The sequence below is a fragment of the Choloepus didactylus genome, chromosome 19, assembly GCF_015220235.1.
Source record: "Choloepus didactylus isolate mChoDid1 chromosome 19, mChoDid1.pri, whole genome shotgun sequence".
Lineage (NCBI taxonomy): Eukaryota > Metazoa > Chordata > Mammalia > Pilosa > Megalonychidae > Choloepus > Choloepus didactylus.
Genome location: NC_051325.1, coordinates 38,721,575 through 38,737,783, shown reverse-complemented (window position 1 = coordinate 38,737,783; position 16,209 = coordinate 38,721,575). Strand labels below are relative to the sequence as shown.

Genomic DNA, 16,209 nt, shown 5'->3' with positions numbered 1-16,209 from the left:
GAGCATCTAGAGAGTGCCAGATACTGTCTTAGACACTGGGGATGCAATAGGAAACAAGACAGACCACAAGGGTCCAGAACTTATGGAACTATCTGGTCAAGGAGATGGACATCAGAAAGTAAAAATGGAAAAGGTTTTATTCTAGTTGGAGATAAACTGCTTTGAATGAAACAGTAGGGTAAAATGATAGAGAAATATGAAGAAACCTACATGAAAAAGAGTAGTCAAAGAAGGCTTCTTTGAGACAGTGACTTTGAGCGAAGAGTTAAGGATGAGAAGGATCCAACCGTCCATGGGAAAAGCGAGAAGGAAGAGAATCCCAGAGCAAATTCACAGGCCCTAAGGAAGGAATGAGGTTCATGTGTTTGAGGAATGACAACAGGCCCTTGTTGCTGGCACATGGGAGTCAGGGCAAGGGGGTGGCATGAAATGAGGTTGAAAAAGTAAGGAGGAGCTAGATTCTCAGGGACTTGTAGGCCATGGTAATAAACTTGGATTTTATTTGGAGTGCAGGGGAAAGCTGAGCTCATAAACAGGTGGCCCATTCCCTTGAAACTCCTTCACCCATTTGCCTATACCCTTAAACCCTTTATCATTTTTGGCTTTTAATTGTAGTCATGTCGTTGTACTAGACTGTGAGCTCTCTGAGGACAAGAATCATGTAGATTGGAAATATCCCACCTGCCTCATGAGGCTGTTATAATGATCCTGGGAGATAATGAACGTGAAATTATAAAGCATCATACCTGGCCCTTGATGGCTGCTCAGTAACAGATGAAGTGCAACAAAGTAGAATTCCTTATCTTCTTCCATCTGCAGAACTGGGAAGCACGCTTGCTGCTGGAGAGGTCCTGTGCTGTCAAGTGCCCGGACATTGCCACCCAGCTGGCTGGGACCAAGAAGGTGCAGCAGGAGCTGAGCAGGGTGGGCATGCTCGAGGTTTTGCTACCAGGCCAGCCCAAGGCTGTAGCCCGCCTCCGTGCCACTTTTGCTGGACTCTACTCACTGGACATGGTGCGTAGCAGTCCTGTTTCTCCTACCACAAACTGCCAAGGTGGCAGGGACCTGGAACCCAAAGTACTGGGGAAGCTGGAGCTGGCATTGGGGTTGGACTTCGGTCAGTGACACTCTGTGAGAACCCTATGGGCCTGGAGGAGGCAGCCTCATGGAGGATGGGGGCTGGAATCCACTGTAAGCTCCCTGAGCAAATGTAGAGATGGGAAGGGACTGAGGTATACAGCAAGAATTGGGGGATTTCTGTACCTACTTTCTAGGCCTACTACTCCAGATCCCTGAGTTGTTGCCAGAGAAAGGCTTATTCTCATTGCACTTGTTGCTTCTGGGGATTTTTGGGGTCCCGTCCAGATAGTAGTATCCAACCTGAAGGGGCTTATGGCTCTTCCACCTCCTGCTTTTTATCTGATGCAACTTAACTGGCAGGACATTAGCTCTGGCCTCTTTGGTCTTAAGAGTGCCGCTGACTGCTTTCTTGCCTCCTGCCAGGGTGAAGAAGGGGACCAGGCCATCACTGAGGCCCTTGCTGCCCCTAGCCGGTTTGTGCTAAAGCCCCAGAGAGAGGGTGGAGGTAGGTGGTTCCCACTTTGCAGGGCAGTGCAGTGAAAGGGGCCTGGCAGACCAACCCCAGGGCTGATGAGCACTTGCTATGGGCACGGTCCCAGGCTCTGGGGGATATGTGAGGAATTGACACAGGTCCTCACCTTGGACAGTGTCCTGTGAGACCACATGACCAAGTGCTGTGGGGCACAGGGGATCTGATTAACCAGCACTGGAGGGTTTGGACAAGTTTAGTCTGAAGTGCCTGTGATGAAGAAGCCTGAGCTAGGCCATGGCAGTGTGGTGTACAGACTGGAGAGACGTCAAAGTGAGTGACAGAGGTAATGTAAAGGAAAGAGTTAAACATGACTGAGGGATGCCTTTTGCCTGGTTAGAAATAGGAAGGTCCAAGAGAGACAGATTTAGGCAGAAGTAATGAGCTCTGTTTGAACATGTTGAGTTTGTTTGTTAGACATTACATCCAAGTAATGTCTAAAGCAGGGATCTTAAGTTAAAAATTTAGAGTTAACAGCTTATAGGGTGTAAGATGTGGTCTTGGGAGTGGAAGATGTCTCCCTGAAAACAGTGTGCACATGGAGGAGAGAACAAGAGTGGAAGATAGATTCCTGGAGAAATCCAACATTTAAGAGAAGGGGTCAGTAATGGAGGCTGAGAAACAGCAGCCATAGACGAGTAGAGGAGAACCAGGGCAGGCAGTCTGGTGGAAGGTTTTGCTCATGTGTGTGAATAAAGGCTCTTCTGTCAAGGTTCACATTCCCTTCTTGGGAGCCAGCCCTGCCCTGGCTTCACTGAGCTGGTATTAGGAGCTGAGGCTTCCAACAAGTAGCCCACTCAGACTTGCCCACATGGCCCCAGAAGTGAGGGCACAGGGTGGAAGAGGTGGGCAGAGGGCACAGGGTAACTGGTTATTGGAATTTCAGGTAACAACCTGTATGGGGAGGAGATGGTACAGGCCTTGGAGAGGCTGAAGGACAGTGAGGAGAGAGCCTCCTACATCCTCATGGAGAAGATTGAACCTGAGCCTTTTGGGAATTGCTTGCTAAGGCCTGGCAGCCCTGCCCAAGTGGTCCAGTGCATCTCAGAACTGGGCATCTTTGGGGTCTACGTTAGGTGAGCAAGTCAGGAGGTGGGTCTTCCTACTGCCTCCCTGCCAGCCAGCCAAGTGAGCCTGGAGGGAGTACTGGACAGAAAGTCAGGAATCCTGGGCTTCGGTCTCAGCTCCGCCAGCCCTTAGCTATGTTACCTGATTCCTTATGTGTAAAATGAGGTCAAGGACCCAAGACCAGCCCACCTCACAGGGCAATTAAATGAAGCCCAGGTGAGTTGTGCTTTGCAACTATAAAGGAAATTCCAAGTAGAATCAAAAGGGATGATAAAATATAGTCTGCCAACCATGGACTAGAAGAGGACCCCAGGGAAGAAGAGGGTTTGGGTTCAGTTCCCAGACCTCTGGGGATTCTGCAGAAGGGTGGGATGGGCCAGCTAGAAGATACTCAGTGGCTTTGAAAAGCTAAATGACCCCTGGGTTTGGATTTGAGCATTAAAGAATCAGGAGAGGAGGACTTGGGAATTTGTAAGGAGCAGCTTCTGCTGCCTCATATTGCTTCCTGAAAACTATTCCAAGATCAGGGCAAGATCCGTCCTTGCTTCCCACCAGAGCTGCCCTCTCTGTACCCTTCCCTTCTAAACCTCTTGAATCATCTCCACCTGCCGTTTGCCCCAGTACCCACCCCACCATAGCCATCTTAAGAGAGAGGTAGAGAAGAAAATTCATAGCAACTGAGCATGAAACATGAGCCTGGCATCATTCTAAGTGATTTTCCTGCTTTATTTAAACCACATGACCATCTTGGCTAAGTAAGGGGTATTATCCCTATTTTAAATTGAGGAAATCAAAGACACAGACCTATTAATTTCCAAGTAAGATTCACATCCAAATCTGACTCCAAAATCCTAGCATTTTCTTAGAGGTAGTCAGTCAATCACCCATGAACTTCTCAGTTGGGACAAGGGAAGGGTCTTAGATTTGGAAGCTGAATCCAGATGATGGATCTGTGTGTCTCCCGTCCCCATCTCTGTAGGCAGGGAAAGACACTGGTGATGAACAAGCACGTGGGACATCTGCTTCGAACCAAAGCCATTGAGCATGCAGATGGTGGTGTGGCAGCAGGAGTGGCAGTCCTAGACAACCCATACCCTGCATGAGGGCACAGCCAGACCAGCCCAGACTTCTCTCAAGAGACCTTCCATCTGTCTCCTGTTCTCATCACTCCTCTCTTAGCCCTCTTGAGAGGCTGCCTTCTCTGCACTGTGAGAAGGCTGGTCTCTTCCAGAGACCTCCAGAATCTTTGCAGAAGGGTGAACGCTGAGTACCTTCCCCCAGCTATCCATCTGAGGCCCAGAAAAGCTATGTTTCCCTTAGATGAGCTCTAGAAGTCCCCAAATCCCTGAGGTGTGGGTACAGCTGAAGGGAAGCTACTCTGATGTAAGGATCCATAAATCCTGCCACCCTCCTGTCAGTCCTCTGTCAGCCTTTTAGGCAAGTCCCCGTGCCTGACTGGGATAGGGCTGAGGGGTAGGAGGAAGGTGTGTTAAGGGATATAGTCTTTCCTCAACTCTGCCTTAAATAAAAGCACATTGCTGGTTCTGTGATTTTTTGATTTTTGTATATAGGGAGGGAGGAGCTCTAATCTGGGTCAACCCACTTAAGGTGGGTTGGAGTAGGGGAGGTGACTGCGCTGTAATGAGAATCTCCCTAGACCTAGACACGATGAACCCTGATGTTCCAGTGCTAATGTTCCCACAGAATCAGAGGGAGGAAAGAGGATCCCTGGTAGAAGCCCAGGCGGGAGGGCAACTGTGATGGTACAGCAATTGCTTTGCACCTCCTGCTCAACTTGGGGACTTAACTAAGGACTTGTGAGTGAAGCTCTGCCTAGCTCTGCCCAAACCACAAGTTCTAGAAGGAGGATTATCAGGGTAGGCCTGGGAAAAACACTCCCTTTCCCATCTCCCATATAAACTAGAGCAGCTGTGTATACAGCCTGTAAGAGACGCAAGAAAACAAGTCACCACCTCCTTAAGGTCACAGACTTTATTCCTACAACCACAGGGTTTGAGCACGACTGAGGCATGAAAAGTTTCATTTGAGAGTGTCTGTGAGCAGGGTTCTGTTAAGGGGAGGATGGGAACAGAAGACAAGGGAAGACTAGGAACATAACACACTTATTCCTTCAAAGAAGCAGATCCTCTGAAAACTCTCTGGAGAGTGAGCCTGCTGTCAGCCCCTGGAGCAAGCAGACAACAGCATAGCCATCTGGCACAGAAGGGATTTCAGACCCAGTACAGAAGCAGCAAAGTGTTTAAATAACAATCAATTGCTCCAGGACTCAAAAATAGGCATTTGTAAGGACAAGTGCATGCCCAAGGTAAGTCTTGGTGCTTCCTGAGAGAGGTGACATAGGATTACAGAGCTGCTTCCCTGCTTCAGTCTAGGCCCTCAATTGCCCTCTGCACTTGTAACTTAGGTTGGGGATATGACTTCCAGGGTCTTGTTCTGAGCTCCAAGAGCTCTTTGCAGTTGGGAATACAGCAATCTGAGGCTGACCTGGGCCCTGTCCCATCTGCCTGGCAGTCATTGGACATTGTCTCCACCCAAGGCTAAAGCTGGTCCTTGGACCCAGACAGCTGGTTGAGGGTGGTGATGTAGGTCAACACTGGTCTTCAGCACTCCTGGATGAGGAGCAGGGAGAATGGGCAAAACTTTGGAGAGTCAAGCAGGGGGAATCCTGGGTAATGGGTAAGGTCTTGTTCACTGGATGGTCAGGCAGCGGTGGCTGAAGAGGTTGTTGATGATGGATGGGTCAGCCACAGTAGATACATCCCCCAGGTCGTGGTCATTCTGAGCAATCTTCCGAAGCACCCGCCTCATGATTTTCCCTGTGGGAACGCAGGCTTCTGGTTACCTGGTGTCTGTGCTGACCTACCCCAGCCCTGCCAAAGGCTTCCATCCACATACCCCACCAACATCAGAGGATGGGGGTAGGGGTGGGGATGGTGCTTCTGAACATACCTGAGCGGGTTTTAGGCAAATTGGGTGCATTCTGGATGTAATCCGGTGTGGCAATGGGGCCAATCTTTTCTCTAACTGTAACAAACAAATCAAGCATTTCTTCAGCACCTTGACCAAGCTCCCAGAAACCAAGATAGAGATGGCTTTGTTCCCCACCTATTTTCCTCTTCAAGGCCCTGCCCACAGAGTCATTCTCAGGTTCACTGCCTGCCTATCTCACTTTTTAACATATTATCTCTTTACTCTTATTTTATCTTAATCTAGCCTTATGGTTGGAATCAGCCTGCTAAGGGTTAAATCCTGCATTACTAGCAGTGTGGCCTTGGGCAAGTGATTTAACATCTCAGAGCCTCAGTTTCTTCATCTTTAGAAGAAAGGTAACATCTGTTTTATATTTTATGGGGGTTGTAGGGATTAAATAGGATAATGCATTTAAGCACTTAGCCCAGTGGTGGCATGGAGAAAATATTCTATAAATGTTAGCTATTATTACTATCCTAATAGAGATACTAGTGGGAGGCTAAGTAGAAAGAAAGTAATTAGCTCCTGGGGCCCCCTGGATCTGTACACGGATTGGGGAGCAGCTCGTTCCAGCCTCTCCCCAACATTTGCTGTGGAAACTGGACTACCACGACAGACCCTACAGCGCCTACCCAGGAAGCTCCTTACCCTGCTTCTTGAGCTCCTCAGTGAGGATAGGGCTGAAGGTGTAGCCATCACATAGGGTGACAAAGCAGTACAGGCATTCACCCTTCACAGGATGAGGGTGGCCGACCACAGCTGCTTCTGCCACAGCTTCGTGTTCCACAAGTGCTGACTCCACCTCAGCTGTGCTTAGCAGGTGTCCTTGTCAAGGGAAAGGAAGTACCATGAAAGTGATCCCAGCCCTTGCCTCCCATCCCCCCACCCCACCCCACCCTGCCTGTCTGCTAGGGCAGACAAGTCTGGTCAAATGGGGAAGGACCTTCACCCATTCCTCCCAGGACATGTTTCCAGTTACTTGATCATCCCAGCTCCCCTCCTCTAAGCACATTCCAGTGTATGTCACTCTTCCTCCAAACCCAGAGCACAGAACTGAATGCCACACTCCAGGCATGGTCTGTCCAAAGACAGGACTGTCTTGGAAGGCTCTGGCTGGGAGTTGCCAGGGAAGCATAGCTATTGAGATGGGAAAGGTTTCTGGCCCTCACCAGACACATTGAGCATGTCATCAATCCTGCCAGTGATCCAGTAATAGCCATCCTGGTCCCGCCGGCAGCCTGGGAAACAGAGGTAAGATCGCACATCAAGAAACATACAGCATAATAAATACCCCACAGTAGGAATACACAGTCCACAAACTGCCATACCCATTGCAATAGCCTCCTAACAAGTCTTTCTGCTTCCACGTCAGGGGGGCCCCTATGATCTCTGCCTTCTGGTATTCATATCCCTGTGTAGTCCCCTTTCTCATTGTACTAGGCTTGGTCTGTATGGCCAGCAAAATATGGCAGAGGTGATGTGATGTCATTTCTGAGATTAGGTTATAAAAGATACTGCAGCTTCTGTCTTGACTGTGCACTCTCTCAGATCATTTGCACTGGGGGAAACCAGCTGCCATGTTGTGAGCAGCCCTATGGAGAGGCCCATGTGGTGAGGAATTGAGGGCCCCTGCCAACAGCCCTATTAGTGAGTTTGGAGGTGGGTCTTCCAGCCTCAAACCTTCAGATGGTTACAGCCCCGACCAACAGGTTAACTGCAACCCTGAGCCAGAATCACCCAGCAAGCCACTCACAGATTCCTGACCCTCAGAAACTATATGAGATAATACAAACTTTGCTGTTTTGAGCTGCCAAGTTTGGGGGTAATTTACATGGCAATAGATAACTAATACACCCAACTAAAATCTATTCTCCATAAATCAGGCAAAGTTGTGTCCCTCTGCCCAGAACATTCTTACTCAAGATTTTCCCATGCCTGGTTCTTTCTCACCCACAGGTCTCTGTCCAAATGTCACTCCAGAGAAGCCTTTTCTGACTACCCCCTGTGCAGTGGCCATCACTGCAGACAATCTTTATTACAGTACCCTTTTTAATTCCTAGCACTTATACTACCTAAGATTAGCTCACTTTGTTTGCTGGCTTTATTGTCTGTCTCCACTTACTAGAATGTAAGCTTCATAAGAGCATAGTCTGTGCCTCTTTTATTCATGGCAATATTCCCTGTGCTTAGAATAGTGCCTGGACATAGTAGGTGCTTAATTAAAAATTATGGATGGCTTGGTAGATGGGACAGATGGACAAACTCAGGCTCCAACATGGGGGCACATATCACATAGTAATACACACTGCCACATGTTCCATCACTTTCAAAATGGAAGCAATGGAAAGAAGAATCTCTCCTCATATGTCAAATCTCAGATGACACCATCCTGAGTCCCTTCCTGAAATATTTATCCCTGTTCTTACAGATTTCTCTGTAGCTCTGCCTAGACTAGACAACAGATACAGACACATATGGCATGTTCCTCTCTCTTATTCTTTACCCCTAACCAACTCTTTCTGAAAATAGAAAGGTAAGAGAAATGTCTTGGCATCGTGGGGGTGAGGAGGGGTGGGGTTGCCAAGGCTCACCATCTCCTGTCACGAAGTACCCAGGGAACTTCTTAAAGTAGGTGGTCTCAAAGCGTTCATGGTTCCCATAGACTGTGCGCATGATCCCTGGCCAGGGCTGCTTGAACACCTGGGCAGGGAGGAAGGCACAGCAGTCACATCTGCTACACTGTCTCGCTGGAAGACAATCATAGCCGTGCCAAATCTGAGGGGAAATGTTCTGAATGCCTTTCCTGAGAAGTTGAAAAAGTATAGGCTTTGTAGATAGACAATTCCAAACTCTCAAGATTCTAATCTGTAAATCATAGAAAATAATCTCTACCTTCCAAAATTACTGTGAGGATTATATTAAATAGTTTGTGGAAATTACCTAGCAAAGTGTTCTGCTAATGATATGCATTTAGTAAATTTGAGTCTCCTTTTGGGTAATCCCTCAGGAAAGTAGGTCTGATTTGATGCAAATTATAACAGTCATATTAAAAAGTGGGACCTACATATGAGCAAATAGTTATTGCTCAATCAATAGTGATCTATGGCAGCAGATTGATGGGATACACAGAACTCTAAGCTAAGAGTCAGATGGCCTGGATTCAAGTACTGCCTGTTACTAACTTGCTCTTGGGAAAGTGAAATGGTGGTGGAGGGTGGGGACTGGTGACTTCTGAGGTCCCTACAAGTTCTAAAACAACAATCACAACAACAGTTGACATTTAATCCAGCACTATTAGGTTCTATGCTAAACCCTTCAAACAGATCATCTTATTTAATCAATCCAGCAACTGTAGAGAGAAAGGTACTATTTTACAAATTCAGGTTCAGGAGGGTTACATAACTCATCTAAGATCACAGAAGAGGAGGTAGCAGGATTTGAACCTAGAAAGGCTGACTCCAGAGCCTACATGATTTTCCACTATGTCATGAAGTCTTTCACTCTAGAATCTTTGTTAAAAAATTGCCTCAGGAGTCTGAGCAGACTCTAAAAGGGCCCTTAAGAGCTTCATGGCCAAAAGGCAGAGATGCAGGCAAAGTATCCAGAAGGATTCCCACAGGATTTCTCAGCAGAAGACAAACCCCCAGCCATGGAGCTTCAGCACCAAGCTGCTACCAAGAGAGACTAAATTGTAAAATGAAGCAAAGTACAGTACCCCTTTGTGGACCACCGACCACCCACCCCTTCCTCAAAAATCCCCAAGGGCCAGAGCCTCACCAGATAACCTTCAGCTTCACCCTCCAGCTCTTCCCCAGACTCATTCAGGATTGCAGGAGCTACACCAAAGAATGGGAAGGTCTAGAAGCAAACAAGACAGACCCAAGGAGAGTTATGAGGCAACTCTAACTCAATTCCCTACCTCTTCCAAGGAGCCCCGGAATCCCAACTTCCTCACAGACATATCAGTCCAGTCCCATACCCTCTAACTATGCCAAAGGCCCGAAGACCCTACCCCTGCCTAGCCCAGGACCAGACAGAATTGCCTCACTCACAGCAGAACCAGGCTTCAGGGGTGTGGCACCAGGGAGGGGGGTCAGCATGTGGCCACCCTGTGGAAGGCAGAGATTATGGGTTTGAGTCAGTCCTTCCATATGGTCCCTAAACCCAATCCCTCTGAACCCCTCACTTACTGTCTCTGTCTGCCAGAAGGTGTCAACAATGGGGCAGCGCTGGGCACCTACCACCCGGTGGTACCACAGCCAGGCCTCAGGGTTGATGGGTTCACCCACTGTGCCTAGCACCTGCAAGGATGCCCGGCTGTGCCTTGGGCAGGAGAGTGGGGAGAGAGGAAGGTTCTGAGTATCACAGGGAGCGAGGAAGATATGCCTGGACTCTTTTCCTGCCCCCTCCCCTAGTCCAGGCCAGGGAGTTGGGACAATGGGATGGAAGAGACTGCACAAAGGCCAGCACCCGGTTCTGAGGGACATCCATGGGGGAGCAGCTGGTGAGGGGTCTCACTTGGTGACAGGTTCATCTCCAAACTTCATGAGCAGGCGGATGGCTGTGGGTGCTGTGTAGAACTTGGTCACCTTGTACTTGTCCACGATGCTCCACAGGCGGCTCACGTCCGGGTATGTGGGGATCCCCTCAAACTGACCCAAGGCTGGTCATTCCCATGACTTCTCGACAGCCCCACCATTTCCCTACCATTCCCTCAAGTTCAAAATTTTCCCTTTCTGACCAATCCCAGTGTCTTTACTCCCTGACTAGACAAGCCAAGAGACTTTCTCATTCAGGATACACAACCCCCTTAGAATTCCTCTTTCTCCAGAGTCTAGGAAACAGGTCATTGTACAAGTCCCCCTGCCTCTAGACCAGGTGACCTTGGGAGGTGGTCACCCAAGATTACTTGTCCATCCCCCAGCTCTATGCCAGGTAGGCATAGGTCCCAGCTCCCTTCTCACCAAAACACTGGTAGCAGCGTTAGCCAGTGGCCCATAAGTGATGTAGGAATGGCCGGTGATCCAGCCAATGTCTGCTGTGCACCAGAACACGTCCTCCTCATGGAAGTCGAACACATACTTGAAGGTTGTGGCCACATAAAGCATGTAGCCCCCAACTGTGTGTACCACACCCTGTGGGAGGACAGAGCCTCAGATGGGGGACATGTGCCCACACCCACTGAACAAATAACAGCCAGGGGAGAGCTGGAGGAAGATCCTCCTCAAGGACTCTGGCCCTGCCGGCACCCCTTTCACAACATCCATCTCTCTTCCACCTCCTTTTCTCCATGTTCTCATTCCCTTAACACACCCCACACATACATAGTCAGTCCATTACTCACATCTACACCCTCAGATAGTATTTGAGCCACCCGCAACACTCTCATACACTTACACTTCTAGCATACTCACATCTAAGTCTATCTTTGTGTATTTGTGTACACATGTTCAATTACACATTGACAGAGTGAGTCAGTGAATAAAGAGAGAGAGAGAGAGACAGTTCTCTTTGCTCACTCCATCCCTATCCCAACCTAGAAAGGAGAAGTCAAAATTCTGCTTGTATAGGCCTATTGAGGGATAGTCCATATATAGATAAAAATTTAGGGATTGGGTTGTGTGGAAGGTAGAGTGACATAGTTTTCAAATCAATGGAAGAGTCAGAGTTTTCTTAAGTGTTTCCAGAAATGGTGGTGGCCAACTCTGAGCTCCTATACTGTGTCCTGGAAGGTGAATGTGATGTTAATATTGTGGCATGTGGAAGTGACTGAACTCTAAAGGCAGAGATATTAGGAGCCAAAGAAGGATCCCTGCAGCCAGCCTTTGCCTTGAGTTCACAGGGTAGCTCTACTGCTCTACTTCAACCAAACAACAAGGGCATGGTCAAGGAACATCCATGTCAGCCACATGGACTGAACCTTTCTCCCTTTTCTGGGTACCATGAAAGCCCCCACCCAAATTGTCTCATCCTGGGGGAGGGGAGCATTAAAACATATCTGAGATTGAATTTCTCACCACTTATTTATACCATAAGTGAAGTAAGGTGTATGATTGAGGTCTTAATTTGATTTAGAAAAGTAATGTGACATATCTGAAACTCAGGGTTGTAGAGTAAAATTCATGTCATTATCTGCTTCCTCAGAAACTCACTTCTTACCACTACAGTGCACACACACACAAATACTTGCCTTGGGTTTGCCTGTGGAGCCACTGGTATACAGGATGAAGAGTGGGTCTTCCGCATCACACCACTCAGGCTCACACTCATCCCCTGCCTCTAGCATGAGTTCATGCCACCATAAGTCAACTCCCTGGTTCCAGGAGATCTGCAGGGGTAGGACACAGGAACAAGCAGGGAAAAACTGTAAACAGGTCAAGGTGGGGCAAGAAACACCCCTACCTGGCATCTGGAGGTACTGGAGTGGAATTGGCAGTGGGGAAGGGAGCCAAGGGAGGAAGGGAGAAACAGCCCTGCAAGGGTAGAATGGGGCAGAGAAAAGGGGCACCTGCCATCCTTCCCCTGACCCCTACTCCAGAACTCCTCTTAACTTGTCTCAGGCTGAGAAGGGCCCGTTGGTTGGTCCCTTCTCATCCTTCAATTCTCAGCAAAAATGTCAACCTTTTTGGAGAGGCTTTCCCTGAACTGTCTGGTAGATACCCACTTCCAACCCCACCTCTACTGTTATTCTTGATCACAGTACCATGTTTCTTTCTCACACAGCATATATTTCCAGTCATTTTATTTAGTTGTTTACTTGATTACTCTTTCCTAACTAGAAAATGATCTCTATGAGGGTAGTGGCATGTCTGTCTTTTAAAAGTATTATTGTTTTGTTTATTTATTTATTTATTGTTATGCCCCAATGCCTAGCAAAGTGCCTGGCACTCAGTAAATTTTTGTTGGAAGAATAACTATGTGCATACACAGGTCTACATACACACATATGTACTTATGGGACCAGTGGGTCATCAGCAGGGATGCAGACACCAAACAATTCAGAAATGCAAGATTAGTCAGAGCCCACAGGTGAGGCAGGCACTTGACCCTGTTAGTTGGCAGCAAAAGAAAGTCAACAGATTTTGGTCCAAGTGCCTTTTCCTGCATGTCCACACCTCACCCACATATGGAGGTTCCTCCCCTAGCACTGCCCCTGTCCTTACACCATTGTTATCTGTGGGGTTTCTCAGGGAGACTTTTGCTGGAGGGGGCAGGTTTCATTCAGCAAGAAGCCTTGCTTCAAGTTGATGGACAAGGGCCAAGAAGGACTTCTCCTCCAGTAGAGCGATGTATCCTTCCTCCATAGTGCCTTTGATAATTACTTCTGGATCTGTCATCCTGGAATTTCTTAAACTCTCCTCAAAACAGCTTTCCTTTCCTGACTATATCACCTCTTTGAACAACCTGTTTTCTGAGTCTACTCTCTGCTGAATGAAGCTGAATTTTATGAGTTTATCCAAACACTAAACTGGATTTCAATCCAGGTTCTGCCAGTTTCTAGCTTGGGCAAGTCACTTTATCTCAAGTCACTCCTTTTTAAAATGACAGTAATCATTCTTGCCCTAATGGTCTCACAGGATTTGGAGAACACCAAAAGGGAAAGGTATTACCTAGTAAATATCAAATGTATACCTGGATAAATCATAAAATGACTCTTCCAACAATTCCTCTCTTCCTGTACTATATGTTCCTTTCTCTAAAATAATTTAAAGTTTTGGCATATGAGAATTGTAAAAATGACAAGTGCAGGCCAAAGAGGTTGCCATTAAAGAGAGAAAAAGAGAGAAAAGCTGCTCACAAGCTAGAAAACATAAGAACATACGCTATTTTATAGTGGAAGAGCCATATGGGTCTACACATACATTGTCATGTGAACACTTTTTTCCCTGCCAAATGATCTACTCTAGATGAGGGTATTAATGTACTGAAGCATAAATGTGTCAACATTGCTTTGGACAAATAGTGGTGGTCCACAGTACTGGTGTGAACTGTCATAGAAAAGGCACTAAGTACATGTAAGAACAAGGCATAATTGGACCGTGGCCCTGCAATTAGGGGACTTTTGTAAAACCGTTTCCCTTGTGGGAGGAGTGGGCAACTCCATGTGTAGAGTCCATAAAAAGCACCAGGAAGCAGGGTAAGCTCAATTAGAGGAGTAAACATTGGCTGTGAATTAGGTGTTGCCTATGAGGGCCCAGAGCTTTGAACCAGGAAAAGGTTTTAATTTTCTAAAATAAGAATAGAAGAGTTGGCCTTTGTCCTTGGACCAGGATACAGCCTCAGGGAGGGAAGTGGCCAGGTGTGGGAAAGCAACATGAGAGAGCTCACAGGTAACATAGTCGAGGAGAACACCTGCAAAGAGCGCTTGAGGATGAGGGGGTTTGAAGCTCTACCAAGTTTTCTGAAGCTTTGACTGCAATTCTGAGACCAACAAACCTTGACTTTGTAAGCCCATTTTTATGCCCTTTAGTTTTTTTTAGTAACTGATTGTTCTTACCTCCAAGAAACAAAAATCCAGGAACCTGTGGCCTGAGGATTTCTGGTATTAAGAATTACAAGAATTTATTATTTCTTTTAGGTCTCCCTTTTAGAAATGCCAGCCTGTCTGCTTTGTTAAGGGAAAGCAATAAAAGCTAACATGTTTGAGTAGTTATGTGCCAAGCACTTTACAAATATTGACAACACCCTAAAAGGCAGGTACAATTATTATCCTTATTTTATAGATGAGGAAACTGAGACAAGAGAGGCAAGCTCACACAGTAGCAAGTGGTAAAGTCAGGAATTGAACGCAAGTAATTTGGCTCCAGAGCCTATAGCCTAATCCTAAGTTTATTATCTCTTTCAAGAGAAGTGGTCCCTGCCTGAGTCTTAAAGGAAAGCAGTGTCCCTGGGAATCAGATCTGTCTCTATTCTGCTAAAAAGAATAAAGAAATGGAGCTATATTATATCTACCATTAGCCTATAAGATTGATCATAGCAGATTTAGAATAAGACACCCTATGAGGATGGTAAGACACAGGGGGCTCTATGTTCTATTTTAGTAAGAGAAGCCATTTCCTTTCAAGGGTGCATCTCTCCATTACTGAGAAGGAAACTGAAGCCCAGAGAGGAGATGTGACTTGTTCAAGGTCATATAGGTAAAAAATAGTCTTCAGGTCTCTGGACTCCAGGGCCACTCTCTCCTCTACACTAATCTGCTCGGAGCCCCCACTCATGTATCTCCCATCTTAGAACCACATACATTGTGACTTTTGTTTAATTTGGTACTTAATAATATTAGAGAATTTATGAGCAGTATATTAATCCCAAAGTAGTATATAAACTAGATGCTGAATTCCCAAGGACAGGTTCTGTACCTCCTGCACCTTTTCCTCCTCTTCCTGTCTCTGCTAGCTCCATCCTAGCTTAGTGCACAGTAAATGCTTTCTGTTAGGTTACTTGGTCCCCTCTCCCACAAAGGTCCTGAGCAGCAGAAATGAATCCAAAGTCTGTTGCTACCTCTCTAAGATCCATGCTGTATGACAGTTCAGAAAGGCAGCAACAGGCATTTGATTTCACAACCCTTCACAATGGCTCAAATGGCAAGGGGCCCAGGGACAAGGGAAAGGAGGTTGGATCTGGCAGCCACCTCAATGGGGCAAACAGGCAAAGAGCAGATGGACACACAGACAAGCACGCAAGAAAGCAGTGCCCAAGGCAGTGCAGAAGTGGATACCTGGGGTTCGATGCTCTTGGATTTCTCTTTCAGCTTACCCTGTTAAGAGCCCATGGAAAGGCTGATGAGCAGGGTCCAAGTATAGGGAGGTGAGAGGGAAGGGTCAGTGTACCCCAAACCTCTGGGTGCCTCCTTTCCCTCTGACCCCCCTCTCACTGGTCCTCCCAGTCTCCTTTTTTCTGATCCTGATCCCAGCTCCGGTATGCTCAGAACACCTAACAGTGATTGGGCTCTCCAAGCTCCCTAGGACTACCTCTCTATCCCCAAGACCAATAAGGCCCCTCAAGTCACAGAATCTCAGGAACTTTCTGTCCTTCTGGACTCCAGAAATTTCATCCCTCATGCCCCTCACATCTGCAGACCACTACTGGACTTCCCACTGTTCCCACCAGAAGCACTGTATCTAAAACTAACAAGGGCCGTATCTTGAGGCCCAGACGCTTGTCCTTCTATCGTGGGCATCCCTTAGGCCACAAAGGTAATCCATTCCAAGCCACAGCCTAGAAATCAAGGTGACTACATATAGTCACCCAAGTCACCACATTTTTAACCCAAACACAAGCCCTGAGGATCTTCTGTGCCTACCACCAAACCCAACCAGCACAGCAGTCTCCCTCACAATTTCTCATGCTAAGTTCTCCTGAGATACAAGGTGGATCCTACCCACATTCAAGGTCAAAGTCCCCAGCTCCCAACCAGAACTGCCAGAGGAGGTACTCCTAGGATTGCTCCCATATTCTCATTATTAGAAAAGGAGTACATCAGGAACTTCCTGGGCAGGAAGAGGGAGCCAGTTTGCTCTAAGAAGAGGGCAGAGCAGTACCAG

The 16,209-nt window shown here is 47.3% G+C and overlaps 2 protein-coding genes across 5 annotated transcripts in view; one reads left to right on the top strand and one right to left on the bottom strand.

The window, feature by feature from the left end:
- Nucleotides 1–4,222, top strand: part of GSS (glutathione synthetase) — a 44,853-nt gene extending 40,631 nt beyond the window's left edge. For 2 of the 3 annotated variants that reach the window (XM_037811115.1, XM_037811117.1), the window contains 4 exons: nt 820–1,014; nt 1,504–1,585; nt 2,496–2,685; nt 3,657–4,222. In XM_037811115.1, the coding sequence (XP_037667043.1) occupies nt 820–1,014; nt 1,504–1,585; nt 2,496–2,685; nt 3,657–3,780 (591 nt within the window). In that variant the 3' untranslated portion in view covers nt 3,781–4,222. Of the gene's footprint in view, nt 1–819; nt 1,015–1,503; nt 1,586–2,495; nt 2,702–3,656 lie in introns of all 3 variants that reach the window. The other variant, XM_037811116.1, reaches the window with a different exon arrangement.
- Nucleotides 4,223–4,654: 432 nt separating this feature from the next.
- Nucleotides 4,655–16,209, bottom strand: part of ACSS2 (acyl-CoA synthetase short chain family member 2) — a 44,216-nt gene continuing 32,661 nt past the window's right edge. Inside the window, exons 8-19 of one of the 2 annotated variants that reach the window (XM_037811113.1) lie at nt 15,384–15,422; nt 11,859–11,996; nt 10,633–10,803; nt 10,187–10,320; nt 9,859–9,991; nt 9,721–9,777; nt 9,446–9,526; nt 8,260–8,368; nt 6,838–6,906; nt 6,317–6,493; nt 5,648–5,722; nt 4,655–5,514 (exon numbers count right to left, since the gene is read on the bottom strand). In XM_037811113.1, coding sequence (XP_037667041.1) covers nt 5,387–5,514; nt 5,648–5,722; nt 6,317–6,493; nt 6,838–6,906; nt 8,260–8,368; nt 9,446–9,526; nt 9,721–9,777; nt 9,859–9,991; nt 10,187–10,320; nt 10,633–10,803; nt 11,859–11,996; nt 15,384–15,422 — 1,311 coding nt within the window. In that variant the 3' untranslated portion in view covers nt 4,655–5,386. The remainder of the gene's footprint in view (nt 5,515–5,647; nt 5,723–6,316; nt 6,494–6,837; nt 6,907–8,259; nt 8,369–9,445; nt 9,527–9,720; nt 9,778–9,858; nt 9,992–10,186; nt 10,321–10,632; nt 10,804–11,858; nt 11,997–15,383; nt 15,423–16,209) is intronic. The other variant, XM_037811114.1, reaches the window with a different exon arrangement.